Source organism: Molossus molossus, unplaced genomic scaffold (assembly GCF_014108415.1).
Source record: "Molossus molossus isolate mMolMol1 unplaced genomic scaffold, mMolMol1.p scaffold_m16_p_15, whole genome shotgun sequence".
NCBI classification, from domain to species: Eukaryota; Metazoa; Chordata; class Mammalia; order Chiroptera; family Molossidae; genus Molossus; species Molossus molossus.
Genome location: NW_023425350.1, coordinates 25,871,078 through 25,890,844, shown reverse-complemented (window position 1 = coordinate 25,890,844; position 19,767 = coordinate 25,871,078). Strand labels below are relative to the sequence as shown.

Below are 19,767 nucleotides of genomic sequence, written 5' to 3'. Positions count from 1 at the left end.
CCACAAATCCTATTCAATTAGTACTTGACTCTTAAGACCTCACTTGACCTTCACTACCTCCCAAAAGCACTATCTCCAGATACAATCACATCAGAGTTAGGACCTCAGCATACAATGTTGAGGGTATACAATTTAGTCCATAGCATTGTGTCCCTCATCCCCTAAAATGTATGTCCTTAACACATGCAAAATACAGTCATTCTATCCCAGCGGCTCTAAAACTCACCTCTTTTAGCATCAACTTTAGTCAAAGACTTATTCTGAATATAATAAATCAGTTCAATTTAGATCTAATGATTAATGCACACCTTCAGAATTATTTTTTCCCTCTTCTTAAAAAAATGTGTTTTCCTCTTCAGATACTTCTGTCATCCTGTCCTGTGAAATCCAAGGAGTTCACAGCCTCCCTTTGTTTTTTGTCTCGTCTCCATCCCCTTCAGTTCAAACTGCCAATGTTTGTGCTGCTATAATCCCATAAATTCCTGCTGAGTGATAGTCCAGCCTCACCCTTGGTGCTTTCTTCAAACATGCTTTCTCATGCCATCCATTTCCAAGCTAATATGGATAGGCTGAGAATTTTTCTAATTTTACATTTTAGTTTCTTTTGGTTTTTAGCATTTGTTTCTTCAATTCATCTCTTTCATTTCATTTTATTATAAGTAGAAAGAACCAAGACACTCCTTCACACTTTGCTTAGAAATCTCAGTTAAATATCCAGTTTCATCACTTGCAAGTTTTACCTTCCACAAAACACTGGAACACAGTTCCGCCAAGTTGTCTGAGTCTGCAGGCAGGATCACCTTTCCTCCAGTTTCCAGTAACATGGTCATCATTTCCACGGAAGGCCTCACCAGTGGCCTTTAATGTCCGTACTTCTCCCAGCATCCTGTTGATGATTGTTTTCTCTGAGAAGATGGAAATTTTCCCACCAGTTCTCTGCTCTTTCTTTGACCTCTAACCAGAATCACTCTTAACGTTCATATTTCTGGTATGAACCTCAAAATGGTTTCAGCTTCTACCCATTATCCAGTTTCAAAACTGCCTTCACATTTTTAGGTTGATGTTTCAGCAGCACCCCACTTTTTGGTGCCAAAATCTGTCTTAGCTCAAGCTGCCATAACAAAATACTATAGACTGGGTGGCTCAAACAACAAAAATTGGTCACAGTTCTGGAGGGTTAGATGTTCAAGAGAAGGTGCCCACTGATTCAGTTCTGGCAAAGGTCCTCTTCCTGGCTTGTAGACAGCTGCCTTCTTGCTGTGTCCTTACCTGGGCAGAGTGTGTGTGGGGGGGCAGATCTCTTTCTATTCTTATAAAGGCCACCAATCCTATTGGATCAGGACCCCACCCTGTGACCTCATTTAACTGTAATTACCTCCTAGAATCCCTATGTCCAAATACAATCACATTGGGGGTTTAGGGTTTAAACAAGAATTTTGGGTGGGCACAGTTTAGTCCATAGCACTGTGGACAAAGAACTTTGAAAAAAACTAGTAATGATAGTAAATATATCTTGTAGCTTAATATCATAAATTAGTAATTGGTAGCTGCTATAATTATTACAACTACAAAAGAGGCTTATTCAGTTGATTAAATTTCATCTGATGTATTTCAAATGAACAAATACTTTGGACTAAATGTAATATTTTTACAGGGAGAATATTTTTACTTATGTAAGCATTGATATCTAGTTCTTTTAAATTTTTCTTTTTTAAGAAAGATACAGTTTCACAGTAGAGTTGGAAGAGTGTCTGAGTCATTGGAAGCATTGGTTTTCCTTTCTACTCGCTGCTCTGAACTTGGATCAGGTCACTTCTCTGGGCCTCATTTCCTCATCAGAGAACTTATGCTCTGTCATCTTTTAAGTTTTGTAAACTTTTTTAAAACTACAGTCCTAAATCACAGTGGATCTTAGTTTCAGTCCAGTCAATTCTGTGCATAATTTCATAGAGCATGTATATTTTGATGAGGTTCATCAGAGATATTTCATATCTAACAGTAGTAAATATATATATTCCATTGTGAAATATTTTATACTAGATCATTTTGCTCTTTTTCCCTAAACAAGTTATGTTTTTACATTAATTGCCTTTCTGTTGCTATAAACTGTAATTGTAATTATCTTTTCAAGTTTTAATTACTGTATAATATTTGAAACCAAGAAAGCATACTTCATTCAGCATAACTTGAATATTTAACAGAATATTTTCAAAAATGCCCAGTTTTCTTCCATAACTTTGAAAAGTTAATTATATTTTAGTAATGATTTTTTTGTAAAATAAAGAATTCTAATTCTAAACTTTTATGTGTTTATAGTTCAACCATGAAAGCAAAAATTCCACCTCCTTTGCCACCAAAGGTAGGCAGATTTGTTTTTCAGTGTGAATTTGTGTGTGTGTGGTTGTTTAATACTGTTTTAACAGTTACTCTGTAGCTTATTTTCATTTGGGCTCCTCAAAGAAACATCATGAAGTTACTAATCATGATAAAAGTAGATAATTGTGATTATTATTGTGTGTCTTTTTAAATTATCCAACTTGCCATTTATGAAATTTGTACATGAAAATAATTATATTAATGGATTAGTAGTATTTCACTTGGGTTCGAAAACTTACATTTTTAAGTAAGATTTTTTTTCTCAAAATCTACAATCTACTAACTGATGTCCTGAGAATGAGTAAAGAATAGTGATTTATCATCACAGATATTTAATTTTCAGAAGGTACTTTTAAATTAAGAATAGGTCAGTAATTTTCAATTTTTTTTCATTGAAATCTTTTTGCCAAACGAAAGCATCATAAAATAGTAGAATTATTCCAACAGATGAGGGTGGTTTTGTTTTTTTATAAAAGGAGTTAATATAGGTATTGGTGATATAAATATATTTTATAAGCCTATGTATAGTAAGTTTTAATTATAAAATGTAATGTTTATAAAATGAGCTGTTTGTTACAAGGTTTGAAATTGGATTATAAGTGAGAATTGGAGTCTGGTCATTCTTGCTATCCAGTATATTACTATATTTTGTTTTCATTTCATACTTTTGAGAAAATCATGATTCACACTGGTAAATAATACTTATACTTGCTTTTTTAGTATTAGCAAAAGTATAGAGATCTGAATTTCAAAGAGATAAGTGTTAAGAAATCATTCTAATAAGGGACACATTTACAAGAATTTATATATTCTCCAAACCTTCTGCTGATTGGAGGTTTTACAGTTGTCTGAACAGAAAGTTTCTCAGGCATCTTTTATTAGTATTCTCCTTGATGATAAAATTTTAATTGCTATCTTCTCCTGACCTCCATCTGAAAGATTAAGCATTAACATAAGACATTGAGTCGTCTAAAAGAGACAGTTTAGATGAGCCTTGTAAGGAGCTGAACTTCGATTAGCCTGAATGTTTAAAATAGAGAGAGACTCATTTAAATTGGAGATAAGAAAGACCAGCATATTTTTATTTGACAAGTCTAAGTGGGAAGGCTTGTAAGGAATTAATAGAAAGAGGCCTCTTTTTATTTTCTTGAGAAAACATTTTAATGTATAATTTTAAAATACGTATTGAGATCATCTGAATCAGATAGTTGAATAACCTTGAAACTGCTGGTGTACACAATTTACAAGCCTCTGATAATATTTACTTCAGGAAAAATACTTAATATTTTTTATGTTAAATGAAACATGAATTATTTCATGTTTAATTTATTGGTCTCCTTTTCTGTATTATTTCAGCCTAAGTCCATATTCATACCCCAGGAAACTCATTCTACTGAGGATGATAATCAAGGAACAATCAAGAGATGTCCCATGTCAGAGAGCCCAGCTAAACCATCCCAAGTCCCACCTAGACCACCACCTCCCAGATTACCTCCACAAAAGCCTATTGCTTTAGGTAATGGGGAAGGGAGGGTGAAATCAGTGAATAGGTTTTCATACCGTGTGAAAGAAAAGGAAGGAATCTTTCTTTTAAGAGATTATTTGAAATTCCTTTGAGGAGGAAAGAAGGAAGACAATGGCTATAGACATGTTTTCTGCTTTCTGCCTCATGGTTTGAAGTGTTTTTATGACAGGGATTACCTGTGGCCTAGTTTGGGAATTTTTCCCCTTGTTTCTCATTTTATATCTAGCCTTCCCCTTATGGAGAATTGTTTATGCTCAATTCATCATTTGTTTGTAGTTTGGCAACAAAATAAATTAAATTCTGAACAAACAAGTAAAATGAGTTTTGGTTATAGGCTACTGCTGTTTCAGAAAAAGAAGAGGATACTTTGTCTAACTTCTTTGTTTTATTTCATTTAGTCATTTAAAAAAATAACTGTCAACATTTGTTGGGTATTTGCCTTCAAATTAATAGCGGAGGGTGCTATTTTAATACTGTGAAGTTTCTTGTATATTATACAAAAGAAGCAATTTTAAAAAGAGCAGTGCCGCCCTGTCCGGTTTGGCTCAGCGGTTAGAGCGTCGGCCTGCGGCCCACAGAGACCTGGGTTTGCTTCCCACTAAGGACATGTACCTTGGCTGCAGTTTGTCCCCGGCCCTGGTTGGGTCCTGTGGATGGCGGCCACTTGATGTGTCCCTTTCACGTCGATGTTTCTCTCTCTCTCTCCTGCTCTAGCTGATCAAAAAATGGAAAAATGTTCTTGAGTGAGGATAAAAAAAAATAAAAATAAAAAGAGCAATGCAAGTTTCTTTGATACTATGCTCTAAATTGCTCCTTTCCTGGTAGTACTTATGTGTGCAGTGTTTCTTTTTTGTCTTCTTAACACAAATATATGTATTCTGGTACAGCCTGAATTGAAACTTGCCTATATGAAAGAAATAGAGATATAAGTAGAAGAGCATATATGTAAGACTTCTTACTTTAATACTAAATGTTCTTACTGGGTGATCCTAAATGAAGGCTAAAACTGTCACAGAGATATTTTTTCTTTCCTATTTGATAATTTTCTGAGTGAAAATTAGTCCTTTTTAAAATATATTTAAACATCTTATTGAAGGAAATGGAGTGGGCTCCTTCCAGTTAAATGGTGAACGAGATGGGTCATTATATCAACAACAGAATGAACATAGAGGAACAAACCTTTCAAGGAAAGAAAAGAAAGATGTACCAGTAGGTATTCATATCCATAAAGTCTACTTGTATTTGTTTTCTTCTTCACTATTAGGTTAGTTTTGTGACTATAATTAGTGAACTATAGCAATTGTATCTTTTATAATTAGTTATATTGGTATTTTAGTGTATTAATTATAATAATATGGATTGTTTAAATCTCTTTTTGACAGTAACTTTGCTATGGTAAATTTGAGTGGTGGCTTTCTGTTCTAATTATTTAGGCCAATTTGTGACCTGCCTGCAAGTAAACACTTAGTCTATTCTTGTGATTGTTCAGAAAAGAACTATTATTTTCATTAATGAGAATTCTTAACAGTTCCTTTTACAGTGTCGGGAAGTTTAGGAAACAAGGACATGGACAGATGAGGAAAACTATAGCTTCCACCCAAGGATAAATTTCTCACTGTATAATACGCAGATTGCAGTATTACTACTCTTACTCAGAAAAGCTGACAAAAGGAAAAGTTAAGATTATTTTCTAGTAGACATCACTTAAAAAAAATGAAATTAGCCATAGCAGCTATTTCTGTTATAAATGTTAGATAAAACACATGACATAACTATTAAAACATAAGTAGTATTTATCAGAGAGATGAAAATTTTTTTAGCATTTGTAAAGAATTTACTCGATCATCAGAAGATATTTGTCTGTCATAGAACTTAAAACAACAAAAAATCCTTAAAATCTCCAATTCAGCAGATGCCAATGAGATCATGAGATGAGAATATTTTCGAAGTTTTTGTGTATACCAATATTTATTGTTTGTTTTGTAGAAATTTATAGTACCTTTAATATGTTTGTGTGCATATAGATAGGGTTTTGCACAGTAGTAAGCATTGTCAGAGGCTGTCTTTGTGCTGTATCTGTTCAGCTGTTAAGATTTCACTATAGAATATGACATGCTATTTTTTATAACTCAAGGCTTTTGACCTGGGGTTATCTGTTGTTATTTATAACATTTTTAACAAAAGTGTAAAATGTCCTTCAGAAACGGGTTTTATGAAGACTTTTCAACTGAGCAGTGTGTTTTCATGGGTATACATTTTAGAAGCTCTGCTAATGTAGTAATTGGTTCTGCAACAATATAATGACCTTTCAGAGATGTATACATTTTATTATGTGTGCATTTTTATTCACTTTTTCTGTTACCTTATTTCATTAGTATAAGAAACTACTAGTTAAACTACAAGTCATACTGATTCTGAAATATATATTCCACAACTCTATCATAGGATAAAGTATCCACGATATACTGAAATATGATTTTACCGTTTGTACAGCTTCTTGAAATTATTCACAGCCTTCTGTTAGTACTTAAATCTAACAGTTATAACATTCAGAGTTCCCTAATTAAAAATAATGTTTCACTAAAATAGATGATAGAAGATAATTTAAGAACCCAAATATAAAAATAAGTACATAAAGTATTTGCCAAATGGAAAAAAAATTTTTTCAGAAATTGGTGGCAGTAGTAGGCTGTGCACTCTCATAAACATACTTACAAGGTAAAAATTTAAATAGTCAATTTCAGAAGTGTCAACTAGTTACTCATATAAGTGGTACTACACAGAATGTGTCATGCATATTAAATCAATTAATAGTAGCTTTTTAGTTAATTTTTGTTGCATCATTTAAATAATTGTGATTTATATCAGATGGAGAAAAAAATACATCATTTTTTTTAAAAGCTGTTAAGGTTGACCTCGAAAGAAATCTAGACTTTTATAAAATTTATATTTAAAGTATATTCTCTCCCAAAGAGATTCCTTCTCCAGGAGACAAATCATATACTCCAGAAATGTAGCTCCTTGAAAAAATATCTGGTATTCTTGAGAATATTGTAGGTGAGCATATGTGCTGTTTTTGCTTTTTTTTGTAATTATTAGTATACTCTGACCAGGGACTAATATATTTGAATAAATCAAAATTTAAAACTTTGATAAAAATACATTGTGAACAAGGCGAAGCTAATCTACAGACTAGGAGGACACATTTGTAATATATATATATTATATACAGTATTTAAATCTAGATTTATATAAACTCCAGCAAATAGATAAGAAAAAGGTAACTTATAAAAAAAATATATATATATGAAAAAACAATTACAAAAGAGCAAATACAGAGAGCCAGTAAGTATTTTTTAAGAAAGATTCTCAACCTTTCTAGCAATCAGAGACATGCAAATTAATGAGAAAACATGTTTCACTAATCAGTTTGATAATACATGTTAAGTGTCTGTGAGACTATAAGGAACCAGGACTCTCATACATTACTGGTGAGTGTGATGTGATGTGGGCACTCTGAAAGACAACTTGGCAGTCCATATCCACTAAAATGTAAAAGGTACAGATCCCTTGTTCCAGTAGCTTCATTTCTCACAGTATACCCTGACAAAACCATTCACACATTGCATTGTAAGGTATATGCAAGGGTGATCATTTCCACATTATTGTTACAGTAAAAAATTGAAAATAACCTAAATATTCAGTAACAATTAGGGAATAGTAGCTAAATTATGTTATAACCATACTGTGCTGCAGTTAAACAAATGAACCAGATCTGTATGTACTGATATGAAATGCTGTTGAGATGCAGTTTCAGGTAAAGAACAGTTTCCGTGATAGTACATAACCAATGTTCTTGAACACATACAAACAGTATTTTCTGTGAGAACATTTATATGAATATATACAAATAGTCTGGAAGGATACACAAATACATGAGTGCATATCATGGCCTAGAGAAGGGTTTGGAAGGATATACACTAAACCATTTTTTTGAGGTGCAGGTACTAGTAATAAGTGGACTGTGGAAGATTTATGGGGAACTTCAGCCTTATCACCAGTGTTTTGTTTTACAAAAAGAATGTATTCATGTATTTTATTCTAATACTTGAGTTTGTTATACCAAACAGCAACAAAAAAAGTATAATCATGCATGTGTTCTTTTTCTAGAAGCCTATTAGTAACGGTCTACCCCCAACACCTAAAGTACATGTAAGTATAAATAAATATCAAATAGGTGAAGTTTTCAAACTAAATATAATGACAAATAATTGCTTGTATGTGTACCTTTGGTTATATTGTTTGCCTATTTGAAAGAACCTCCAGCCTAGCCAGTGTGGCTCAGTGGATTGAGCATCGTCCCATGGACTGAGAGGTCCTGGTTGGATTCCCAGTCAGGGCACATGCACAGGTTTCAGGGTCAATTGCCGGTAGAGGGCGTGCAGGAAGGGCAGCCGATTGATGTTTCTCTCTTATGTCGATGTTTATATCTCTCCCTTACTCTTTAAAAATAATAAAAACATACTTTTAGCCCTGGCCAGTTTTGCTCAATGGTTAGAGCGTCGGCCCGTAGACCATAGAGTCCTGGGTTCAGTTCCCACTAAGGGCATGTACCTCGGTTGCAGTTTGTCTCCAGCTCTGGTTGGGGTTGTGTGGGTGGTGGCCAGTCGATATGTCTCTCTCACATTGATGTTTCTCTCTCTCTCTTCTTCCCTCTCTCCCTCCCACTCTATCTGAAAATAAATGCAAAAATGTCCTCTGGATTAAAAAAAAAAACATATTTAAAAAAAATTTTTTTTTAAAAGAACCTCCATGATAGTTGGAAAAAATCTATAATTGGTAATTCAATATATTGATTACATCTGAAAAGTAGTTCTCAAAGTAAAATAGAAAAATTATACATTTTAAAGCTCCCTTATGATAAAATTACATGTTTTAAAGCTCCCTTATTCCAAAATTTATTAATATCTTCCTTGCAGATATTGTTGAAAAAGGCACATGGATATAATAGAAAGTACAGAATGTAGATATGACATATTATTTTCTAACATGTTGTCAACGATCAAATCATAGAATTTTAGCCCTAGCTGGTTTGGCTCAGCGATTAGAGCATCAGCCCATAGACTAACGGGTCTTGGATTCTATTTCCTGTCAAAGTCACATACATGGGTGCAGGTTCAATCCCTGGACCCAGTTGGGGTGTGTGGGAGACAATCGATATGCCTCTCACATCAATGTCTCTCACTCTCTTCCCCTTCCTCCCTTCCACTCTATCTAAAAAAATCAATGGAAAAATATCCTCAGTTAAGGATTAACAACAACAAAAAAAAAACAGAACTTTACAGTAAAAATGAGATCCAAAGGTTTTAGTCACCTAATTCTAACAAGACCTACAAGTAGATTTTAGATGTCCTATAGTATCTTCTATTGTGGGCTTTGTTTTTTATTAGGCCATGCTGTTTATCCTAGGATTAAAATTATATTACCTCAGTGTAATTTTAGGTTAGTACAGATAGAACTACATGGTCACTGCTATAAAGCTATAATCCAAAACCTATGTAACACTAGTTTAGATGTTCATAGTTTTTCTAGTTTTTGACCTCCCAACTATGCTCTTTAGCCTTTTTACTTTTTTTTTTTTTTTTAATACTCATCTGAGGATACTTTTCCATTTATCTTCAGATAGAGTGGGAGGGGGAGAGAGAGAGAGAAACATCGATCTAAGAGAGACACTTCCATTGGTTGCCTCCCACACGACCCTGACCAGGGCTGGGGACCAAAATCAGACCTGCAACTCTTTGGTCCCTAGGCTGACACTCTAACTGCCGAGCTAGCCTTTTTACTTTTTAATTAGTATAAAGATCTAAATAACTATATTTTATTTTACAAAATAAAAATAAGTTTTAAGTGTAAAGAGCTCCGAAATCTACAAGTTTTTTACAATAAGGATGAAATTTCCTATTTGGCTACAAGATAAAACTGTTATGTCAGGTATGCAGTTCACCGGAAAGAGTTGATAAATAGGGGACACCAACTAGATAAATTAGCTTAAGGTTGAGACCAGTTTGTTTTGTGCCTCCTTTTGTCATTGAGATTTTTTATTTTTTTTTTTATTTTTATTTTTTATCCTCACCTGAGGACATTTTTCGATATTTTGTTCAGATAGAGTGGGAGGGAGAGAGAGAGAAACATTGACGTGAAAGGGACATATCAAGTGGTTGCCACCCACATGACCCAACCAGGGCCGGGGACAAACTGCAACTGAGGTACGTGCCCTTATCGGGAACCGAACCCCAGTCTCTCCAGACCGCAGGCCAACGCTTTAACCGCTAAGCCAAACAGGCCAGGGCTGTCATTGAGATTTTTAGGGGTTTTAGCAATACCTTAACATACAACTTTTGGTAGCTATCTTGAAAGGGTAGTTTAATTATTGATTAGTAAAGTAATAGAATTTCTGCCCTACACCATAAAAACATTTTTTATCAGTCTCCTGCCATCTCATGGTATTGCCAGGCTGTTGTTTTTTGGTACTAAAGTCTTTAAAATACTGGTTGGCATGTTCCTAAGTAAAAAGGAAATCTTAAGATTTATATATTTTATGTTAATATTCTTAATTCATTATAGTCAACTAGTGATGTGTTTTCTCCGAGTATAGGGTGAGGCAGAAGTAGGTTTACTGTCATGAGTATGTGAAACAGTTTATTCTTGTATTATCATTTATTAATTATTGTATTTTTCATATGAACAAATGTAAGCCTACTTTTACCCTACTCTGTATTATCTCCACTTTAGTGAAGAAAACATTACTGCTATAAAATGAATCACAGTGCTGTTCTTCTGACCAAATATTTTAAGATTATTTTCCCCCAAATAATATCAAAATATTGTTGGTAGTAAAAGTGATTAAATAAGTAAGATTTCTTATATGTATTTATTCTAACCTGAACAATAATTACAAAAGTAACATTTTACTTTTTTGAAGGTGAAAAAGTTCAAATGAATGGTACTATATTTCATTATAAGGTATTATCTGAAAGATTTGTAAATGGGCTTGATAAATACTAACATCAAAGAATAAAGCTTTTCTATTGAATCCTTCTGGGGAAAATAATCAGATTGCTCAATTTTTTTTTTAAGTGAGTCTATGTTTTGAGATTGAAGTACATACATGAATTTTTAAATCAACCATACCTCTTTTACTTTGTAATATTTAATTCAATTATTTAGGCTCATAGAACCAAATAACAAAATTTTTCACTTTTGTAGAGTTTATAATTACTTTCTGACCAGGGATTATTGTATTGCTCTTGATGAGGGACGTGTAAATAATACTTCTGTAAACAAATTATTGTGCAGAATTGGTTGCTATTACCGCTTTGTTTATTTGAGAAGACAGAAAAAATAAAATAACTCTTTTAAGTAAAATCTTGCATCAGTTGACAATCACCGTTATGCCTGGAACCTTTGTGGTACTACAGTGAGGCAAATGACTATGGCTGGTATATTAATTTAGTTCTTCATTTTTCCAGATGGGTGCTTGTTTTTCAAAGGTTTTTAATGGGTGTCCCTTGAAAATTCACTGTGCAACATCATGGATAAACCCAGATACCAGAGGTAGTACTATATGTTTGTATCTGTTATCCTTTTGTTTGTTTGTTTGTTTTTGTTACAGATGTTTCTCCTTTTTTACCCCATTGACACCCACCCCCCCATCCCCACCCCCACCCCGTCCCCAGCTTTGTTGTCCATGTCCATTTGTTATGCGTACATGCATATAAGTTCCGTGGTTTATCTCTTCCCTCCCCCTACACCCCCTATTCTGAGGGTTGTCAGTCTGTACCCTACTTCCACATCTCTGGGTCTACCCTATTCCTCAGACTGTTATGATTATTATATTCCACAAATAAGTGAGATCATGTGGTATTTGTCTTTTTCTGCTCGGCTTGTTTCATTTAGGTATATCTGTTATCTTTCTAATTGTTTTTTAAACTAAGGCCAAGAAAGCATTTGATTTGATTTATTTTCTTAATCTTTCTGAAAAAAATTTTTGATACAGTTAAGTTTTTTAAGGTAAATGTTTCTTTATGTTATTAGCAGTAAGTATATGACATTAAAACATCACTGTGTAGTCACCATATTAGTATAGTGAAACCATATGCTCTCTGCCACTGATTTCCTCCAGAAAAGTTTCTTCTTTTCTGCAGCATCGTCATTCAATATCTGTGCTTTCTTTAGACATGGCCATTGCTAAAGGAATTTAACTACCAAGGATTCGGGATCTAGTGACCACTGTAGAATCTCTCACCTTAAAAGGAGTCATAATAAGAATAGTTGTCGCCCTGGCCGGTTTGGCTCAGCGGTTAGAGCGTTGGCCTGTGGTCCAGAGAGACCCGAGTTCGGTTCCCACTAAGGGCATGTACCTCGGTTGCAGTTGGTCCCTGGCCCTGGTTGGGTTGTGCGGGTGGAACCACTTGATGTGTCCCTTTCACATCATGTTTCTCTCTCTCTCTCTCTCTCTCTCTCTCCCTCCCTCCCACCCTCTTTCCCTCCCTCCCTCCCACTCTATCTGAACAAAAAACAAAAAAATGTCCTTGGGTGACGATCAAAAAAAAAAGAATAGTTGTTATTAGGCACTACTAAAGACTGTATATATCTGTATCTTAATAACTGTTTCTATAAGATATAAATAGAAACATACACACACCTGTTCTTTCTAAACCATAAAAATCCAAGGTATAGGTATTTTCTTTTCACAGGTAGGGAGGATGACACTCGGAGGGGGTCCCGGCCACTCGGCAGTAGAGCTGCAGTTTGAAGCCAGTTCAGCTCTCTGACCACAGGCCTATGCCTGTGATCTACTGGAACTAGTCCTCCACGCTGGGCAGGGCAGGAGAGCTCGTGGCATTCTGAGTTGTTCTCCACACTTCAGTTTAGGCTGCAGAAGTTCTGGACCTGTTGTTTTATCTTGTAAAAACGTATCAAAGAGGCCCTGGCTGGTTTGGCTCAGCGGTTAGAGCGTCGGCCTGCGGTCCAGAGCGACCAGGGTTTGGTTCCCGCTAAGGGCATGTACCTCTGTTGCAGTTTGTCCCCGGCCCTGGTTGGGTTGTGCGGGTGGCAGCCACTCCATGTGTGTCTTTCACATCGATGTTTCTCTCTCTCTCTCTCTCTCTCTCCCTCCTACTCTATCTGAACAAAAAATGGAAAAATGTCCTCAGGTGACGATTCAAAACAAAACAAAACAAAACGTATCAAAGAGGACCATGGCCAAACTTCTAGTATCTTCTAGAAATATTGAGTACTCTAGCAAGTATCCAAGTTTTAGTTCACTTTTTAAATAGGCACAAGTCAGATCTTTTTTTTTTTTTATGTCAGTGCTTATAATAATAATAGCCCATTTGCAAAATTTTTGAATCTGCATTGCCTGTTCTTGATTCACATTCTGTATGTCAGTTGCACATGATCCTCAAAGGAATTTTAGAAAAGGTGCTGCAGATTCTCTGTCAGTCCTTAGTACCACTCTTCAAGATGTCATTTTTTACATAAAATTTTTTCATTGCTTTGAGGGTAATATTTGCATATAACTCAGTTCATTAAGTTACAGTGTCTAACCACTTATATGCATTAAAATAAAAAATATGTAATGCTTATAAATGATAAGTATTTTATATATTAATACAGATTTGCTTAATTTTAGACTATAGTTTTTTATGTTTTATCTATATCAAAATCATTGAATTATTTTTATCATTTCAGATCAGTACTTGATATTTGGTGCTGAAGAAGGGATTTATACCTTGAATCTTAATGAACTTCATGAAACATCAATGGAACAGGTATTTTGCATTTTTCTTGTTATTAATTTTTAAGTTGTTATAAGTGACACTAGACAAGAAATAATTTTGATTTTATAATTTGCTACCTCTTTTACTCATAAAACCTTCATGGAGCATATTCTGTTTACCAGGTACTGAAGACACATTCACAGTACTAGTCCTTACCCTTAAGGGGCTCATGATCTCATAGAGGGAACAGACACATAAACCAAAAACTGCACCACTCAGTTAGATGTAGTACGAGGCATAGGCTACAGAGGCAGAAGTCACTAGCACCTCCTGGGGAGAGATGAGGAGAGACATTTCAAATGGAATGTAAATGACCTTGAGAAAAAGGTTGCAAGAGAAACAGGAGGATATAGATGAAGGCGTGTATGCGTAGATGATGTGACTAAAGTATAGAGCAGTGGTTCTCAACCTTCCTAATGCCAAGACCCTTTAATACAGTTCCTCATGTTGTATGTGGGCGTATCTGCATGTGGGCGGACCCACCTGGAGACGGATAGAGGAGCCGTGTCTTGGTTCCTAAGACCATCGGAAAACACTTCGGCGACCCCTGTGAAAGGGTCGTTCAATCCCCAGAGTGGTTGCAACCCACAGGTTGAGAATCACTGGTATAGAGTGAGTGTAGAGAAGTGTCAATGTATGGAGCTGGTGGGCAGGCAGTGCCAAACCCCAGAACTTTGTGTATCGTGATCATTAGATCTGTGATTTATAAATAGCTCTTCACGGGATCCTGAGAGATGAGACTAGAGATTATGGTTAGAGAGTAAAGAATTGTTGTCAGGGCAGAATTGGAGAGGCAGAGAGGCAAAAATGGGATGTGGAATTGTATGGGGACATTTTTTACTGTTACAATGATGGGGAGAAGCTTTTGGCATTTAGTACCCAGAGGTCAGGAACACTAAACTACCTGCAAAAATGCTAATGATGGTGATGATATTAGTAGGTAAGACCTGTATAAACATTTGCCAGGCACAGTTTTCAAATGTTTTGTGTATATTAGTCACATTTTTAATCTTCACAACAACTCTCAGAGGTAGATGCCAATGTTATTCTCATTTCAGATGAGAAATCTGAGGCACAGAAAGGATTAATAACTGTTCAAAGATCGCACAGCTATTAAGTGGTTTAACTGGGATATGAATCCAGGCAGGCTGGCTCTAGAGTCCATGTCTTTAACTGCTTCACTGCGCTGCCTCTCCCACTTGCGTTGCTCCTGTAGAGAAACACTGGGCCTAGAGAAAGATGAAAGCGCTGGAATTAGCCAGATCGAACGACCCGTTCACCGTGGAGCTAAAGAGAGTTGGAAACTTCAGGTTTCCAGTGTGAGTGACGGTGAATGACAGTACCTCAGGCAGGTGTAGTAAGCAGAAGGAGAAGTCGGTTTGAAGGGGTTGGTCATGCATGTAGTTTGGTCACATTGAGTTTGGGGTGCCTGTGGGATGTACCAATAATTCTCCATTATCAATATAAACTGATTACAAATAAAATGGAGAAAAAAATCCATAAGTAATGATAATTTCTTCATAATCAAACATTTCCATCTTCTCCCATCACAGCATTTTTTATTCAGATTTTCTGACAAGGTCCTAAACTGTATGATATAGCCTAAATTATTTCATTGGAGGGGTATACAGTCAAGTGGCTGAAAAATACATAAGAGCTAGGGAGGAAAAAAAAATAGAAGGATCTTGTTATTTATAATAATCAGTAAATAACTAATTTAAAGGTGGTAATATTTTTTTGGATATAAGAATGTCTCTTAAAATGATATTACTGGTAACAATATTAATTATAAAAAACAAGACCAACTTCATGCATAGGTGGATAAGCATTTATTAACCTGACTTAAGGGACTGTGACATGAAGGCACTCGTCAGCTCCACTCAGTCCCAGTCTGCAGGAAGTCCTCTTCTTCGGTGCTTCAGCGTTTGAAATTACACCGCCAGAGCCATGTTTTCTCAGCTAAATATTCCCTTCAAAATGAAACGTTTTTCCTCCCAGAGGAAGCCTGTAGAGCAGTGGTTCTCACCCTTCCTAACGCCGCGACCCTTTAATACAGTCCTCATGTTGTGGGGACCCCCAACCATAAAATTATTTTTGTTGCTACTTCATAACTGTAATTTTGCTACTGTTATGAATTGTCATGGGAAATATGTGTTTTCCGGTGTCTTAGGTGACCCCTGTAAAAGGGTCATTTGACCCCCAAAGGGGTTGCGACCCACAGGTTGTGAACCGCTGCTGTAGAGAATGAGTGTGTGAGCCCTGAATTTTTCATCTTACGATTATTAGGTTGGTTTTCTCTGTACGTTAGGGAAAAGAAACTGCGTGGCATGAGTCTGCTAGCTGGGGGAAGATGCTGAAAGGGGGGAAGATGATACACAGCAGTGTCTTGACTTTAAAATTTTTTACCTGTTGTTATTATTTATCACTAACATTTATTGCAGGCACAATGTGCACCAGACAGTCTTTTAAGCACTTTATAAAGAGTAAGGTCACAGAGTCATTGAGAAAGCAGATCTCTGAATCTGGGCAAACGGTAGAACCTACCCTACTTGTCTACTGTGTACTTCTATTAAACTGATCATTTCACCCAGAGCCTGATTTGCTAAGGGAAGTAGACATTACAAATCTAGAAAAACTTTTAGAGCTTTATTAATAAATGTGGTTAAAAATGAGACTCCAAAATGAAATCCAGCACTTAATAAAACTTTGCATAAATACTTTTCATTGTTTCTATGTTGATAATATGGAAAGAACTTTTGTCTTTTTCTGGTCCTTGTATTAAATGAACTAAATCACACTACAAATATATAATCTCATAATAAACCATAGTTTTGGTACTAGTGGTACCAAAATTTTAATTTGTTTCTCCCATTTTATTATTACCTTTTCTCATTTAATTATTCAGGGCCATCATTGTGACTTTATGCTTTACTATAATAATGTCCTTAGAGGCCTTGATTCGTTTCATCATTTATTTCTTCACTCTCTCCATTCCTCATCCTCATCCCAATCTATTTTGGAGTAACCTAGTAGAAATTGCCAGAGCAAACCCAGCATCCAAGCTTGTTAAATCAGAATGCTTTGCTTATATTCATCAGTGGTTCTCAACTTCACTGTACATCAGAATGACCTGAAGGGCTGGTTAAAACATAGATTGCTGGGGTCACCTTCAGAACTTCTATACAGTAAGTCTGGAGTAAGGTCCAAGAATTTCCATTTCTAAAAAGTGCCTCAGTGATGCTTATGATGCTGGTGCAAGGACCACTTTGAGATCCACTGATACTCATAATGAAATCTCAGAATGACCCCTGGCCAGTTTGGCTTAGCTGTTGGAGCATTGGCCCTTGGATCAAAAGGTCTTGGGTTTGATTCCCGCTCAGGGGCGCCATACGTGGGTTGCAGGTTTGATCCCTGGTCCTAGTCAAAGAGGTGCAGGAGGCAACCAGTCAGTGTGTTTCTCTCATATTGATGTTTCTCTCTCTCTCCCTCCCATCCTTCCTCCCTTTCTTCCACTCTATCTCTAGCTAAAAATCAATGGAAAAATATCCTCAGCAGAGGATTAACAAAAAAAGAAAAGCAGTATCTGAATGAGAGCAGTTATTCCATCAAAGTATATGGATTGTATTCTTTGAAATTCACTTTTCTTTGCTGTAAATACTAATCACTTTCAAGCTTCCAGGGGTGTCTCTCAGTTCTTACATACGAGATTTCAGTAATTTCCATATGATTCATGATTTTAAAATTTTCATCATATTCTCTCAGCCATTTTTTTTCTACATCTACTGTGTCTATATCCTGTGTTCCACTGCACCATGGTCCTTTTTCCTATCTCTTCCTCTCCAAAAGCCAAGCATGTTCATGTGCATGGATAAGAACATTGTCAGGGGAAGTACACAAGAGAGTCTTAATTATCTAATCCCAGAGCCAAAGTAAAGGAATAGTCCTGTTTGGAATGTCCTTTTCTTGTGTCTTTTAGGATTACATAGTGCTTGCATAAACCAGACTCGAGCTAATCATACCAAGTTAAGACTTAGATAATGAAATTGCATCGTTAATTTATTTTTTCCCTTCCATATAAATGTGTATGTGTGTGTGTCATCTTGTTTTAAATGCCTTATAAAATAAATTTCTATTCAATATAAGTTTTTTTTAACTGGCCTATTGATATGACAAGTTAATATATACATATTGCATTGCTGTTAACCTCATAATCTTTGTAAATTTTGTGCTTTTTTTTTTTTTAATCAGCTATTCCCCCGAAGGTGTACATGGTTGTATGTAATGAACAATTGCTTACTATCAATATCTGGTGAGTCTTTTAGTATTTAAGTACCTTACAGTTGTTCCTATTTATATGATTATCCTTTATGTAATCTTTATTTTCCTTTACAGGTAAAGCTTCTCAGCTTTATTCCCATAATTTACCAGGGCTTTTCGATTATGCAAGACAAATGCAAAAGTTACCTGTTGCTATTCCAGCACACAAACTCCCTGACCGAATACTGCCAAGGTAACTGTACACTTAACTATGTTTTCAGCCTTAGACATAATATGTTAAGTCATTCTAATAAAGAGTTGTACTGTAGAAGTTGAAAAAGCACTCAGTTTGGATTAGTAGAAATTATATGTAATAAAAAAATTGAAGTAATATATTTTCACATTCTTTTAAAATTTTTTATTATACTTTCCTATTACAGCAAATGTTTTTTTGTGAATTTTTAATTGATTTTTCTATAAAGTTAAAACTAATTTTTTCCTGTAATTTGCTAATAATTTCACATCACGTGTAGTTTTTTTGACATATCTATTAGTTTGAATAAAATGAATGTTTCTGAAAGTATAATTTCTAAACTTAGAAATCAAAATGACTATAAAGGCTTTTGTATCAGATAATTACTTAGAAGTTGATGGGTTTTACTTTCCTACTTTCAGGGATTTTTAATGACACTTTCTCTTTTGGTAATTATATTGGACTTCATTTATTGACTAAAAGTCTCCTGAGTCTGGTATATATTGTATTTTATAAAAACTTTATAATGTAGCCATTTTTCCATTACAGTATTAGTTGTATAGTAACAAATGTAGGACTTGAGATTTCAAGTACCATGAAAATATGCTCTTCTCAATTGTTGAGTTTACAGGGTAATTAAGATTTCTCCTTTGTGCGCAAAAAACTTTTAGAAATTAACATTTTTGGTGAAAATTATTTAAAAATACACTGCATGCTTTTCTGTCTTTTTAAAATAGATTATATTGATCTTAATTGGGTCTTTTTATGATGACTCAGTTACGATTATGAACTTGATTGTTTTTTTGTTTTTTGTTTTTTATCATCCTCACCCGAGGACATTTTTTCTTTTTTTTTTTTTTTGTTCAGGTAGAGTGGGAGGGAGAGAGAGGAACAGAGAGAGAGAAACATCGATGTGAAAGGGACACATCGAGTGGTCGCCACCCGCCCAACCAACCAGGGCCGGGGACAAACTGCAACCGAGGTACATGTCCTTAGCGGGAACTGAACCCGGGTCTCTCCGGACCGCAGGCCGATGCTCCAACCGCTGAGCCAAACCGGCCAGGACATGAACTTGATTGTTATGCTTGTACTATAATATCTATACCTGGATTTGGCTATAGCTCCAAACCAGCTCCAGAACTGGGGTCAGGGAGTTTCTTTCTTATCTGTCCCACTTTTTCTCCCAGCTGCCACTATGTGCTGATGTTTCTCTGCCTACTTATTGCACATCTCCATCCAACTTTCTAACTCGGTAATCCAAAATGCTTGTGGGCATGGACCACCGAGCTTTAAAAATATACATAAGGTACAAGTTAGGAGCCTTACTTTATGTAAGGCACATACACTTGAATGCATTCACCTTTTGATACCATTTTGTTCAAGTAGAGACCTGTGTTCAGTGCTTCCAAGTGTTCTAGTAAATAGCTGAGACAAAATTGAATATGATGTTACCTCTTCCTTTAAGGAATTTCCATACAGTAAGATTATACCTAAAGAGTATTTTACCTCTAAGC

General features: G+C 35.4%; 1 protein-coding gene across 3 annotated transcripts in view; it reads left to right on the top strand.

Moving 5' to 3' along the window:
- Positions 1–19,767, top strand: part of MAP4K3 (mitogen-activated protein kinase kinase kinase kinase 3) — a 151,958-nt gene that overhangs the window by 115,264 nt on the left and 16,927 nt on the right. For all 3 annotated transcript variants that reach the window (XM_036262865.1, XM_036262866.1, XM_036262867.1), the window contains 8 exons: positions 2,317–2,359; positions 3,733–3,892; positions 4,998–5,110; positions 8,072–8,113; positions 11,431–11,515; positions 13,655–13,734; positions 17,992–18,052; positions 18,136–18,253. In XM_036262865.1, the coding sequence (XP_036118758.1) occupies positions 2,317–2,359; positions 3,733–3,892; positions 4,998–5,110; positions 8,072–8,113; positions 11,431–11,515; positions 13,655–13,734; positions 17,992–18,052; positions 18,136–18,253 (702 nt within the window). The remainder of the gene's footprint in view (positions 1–2,316; positions 2,360–3,732; positions 3,893–4,997; positions 5,111–8,071; positions 8,114–11,430; positions 11,516–13,654; positions 13,735–17,991; positions 18,053–18,135; positions 18,254–19,767) is intronic.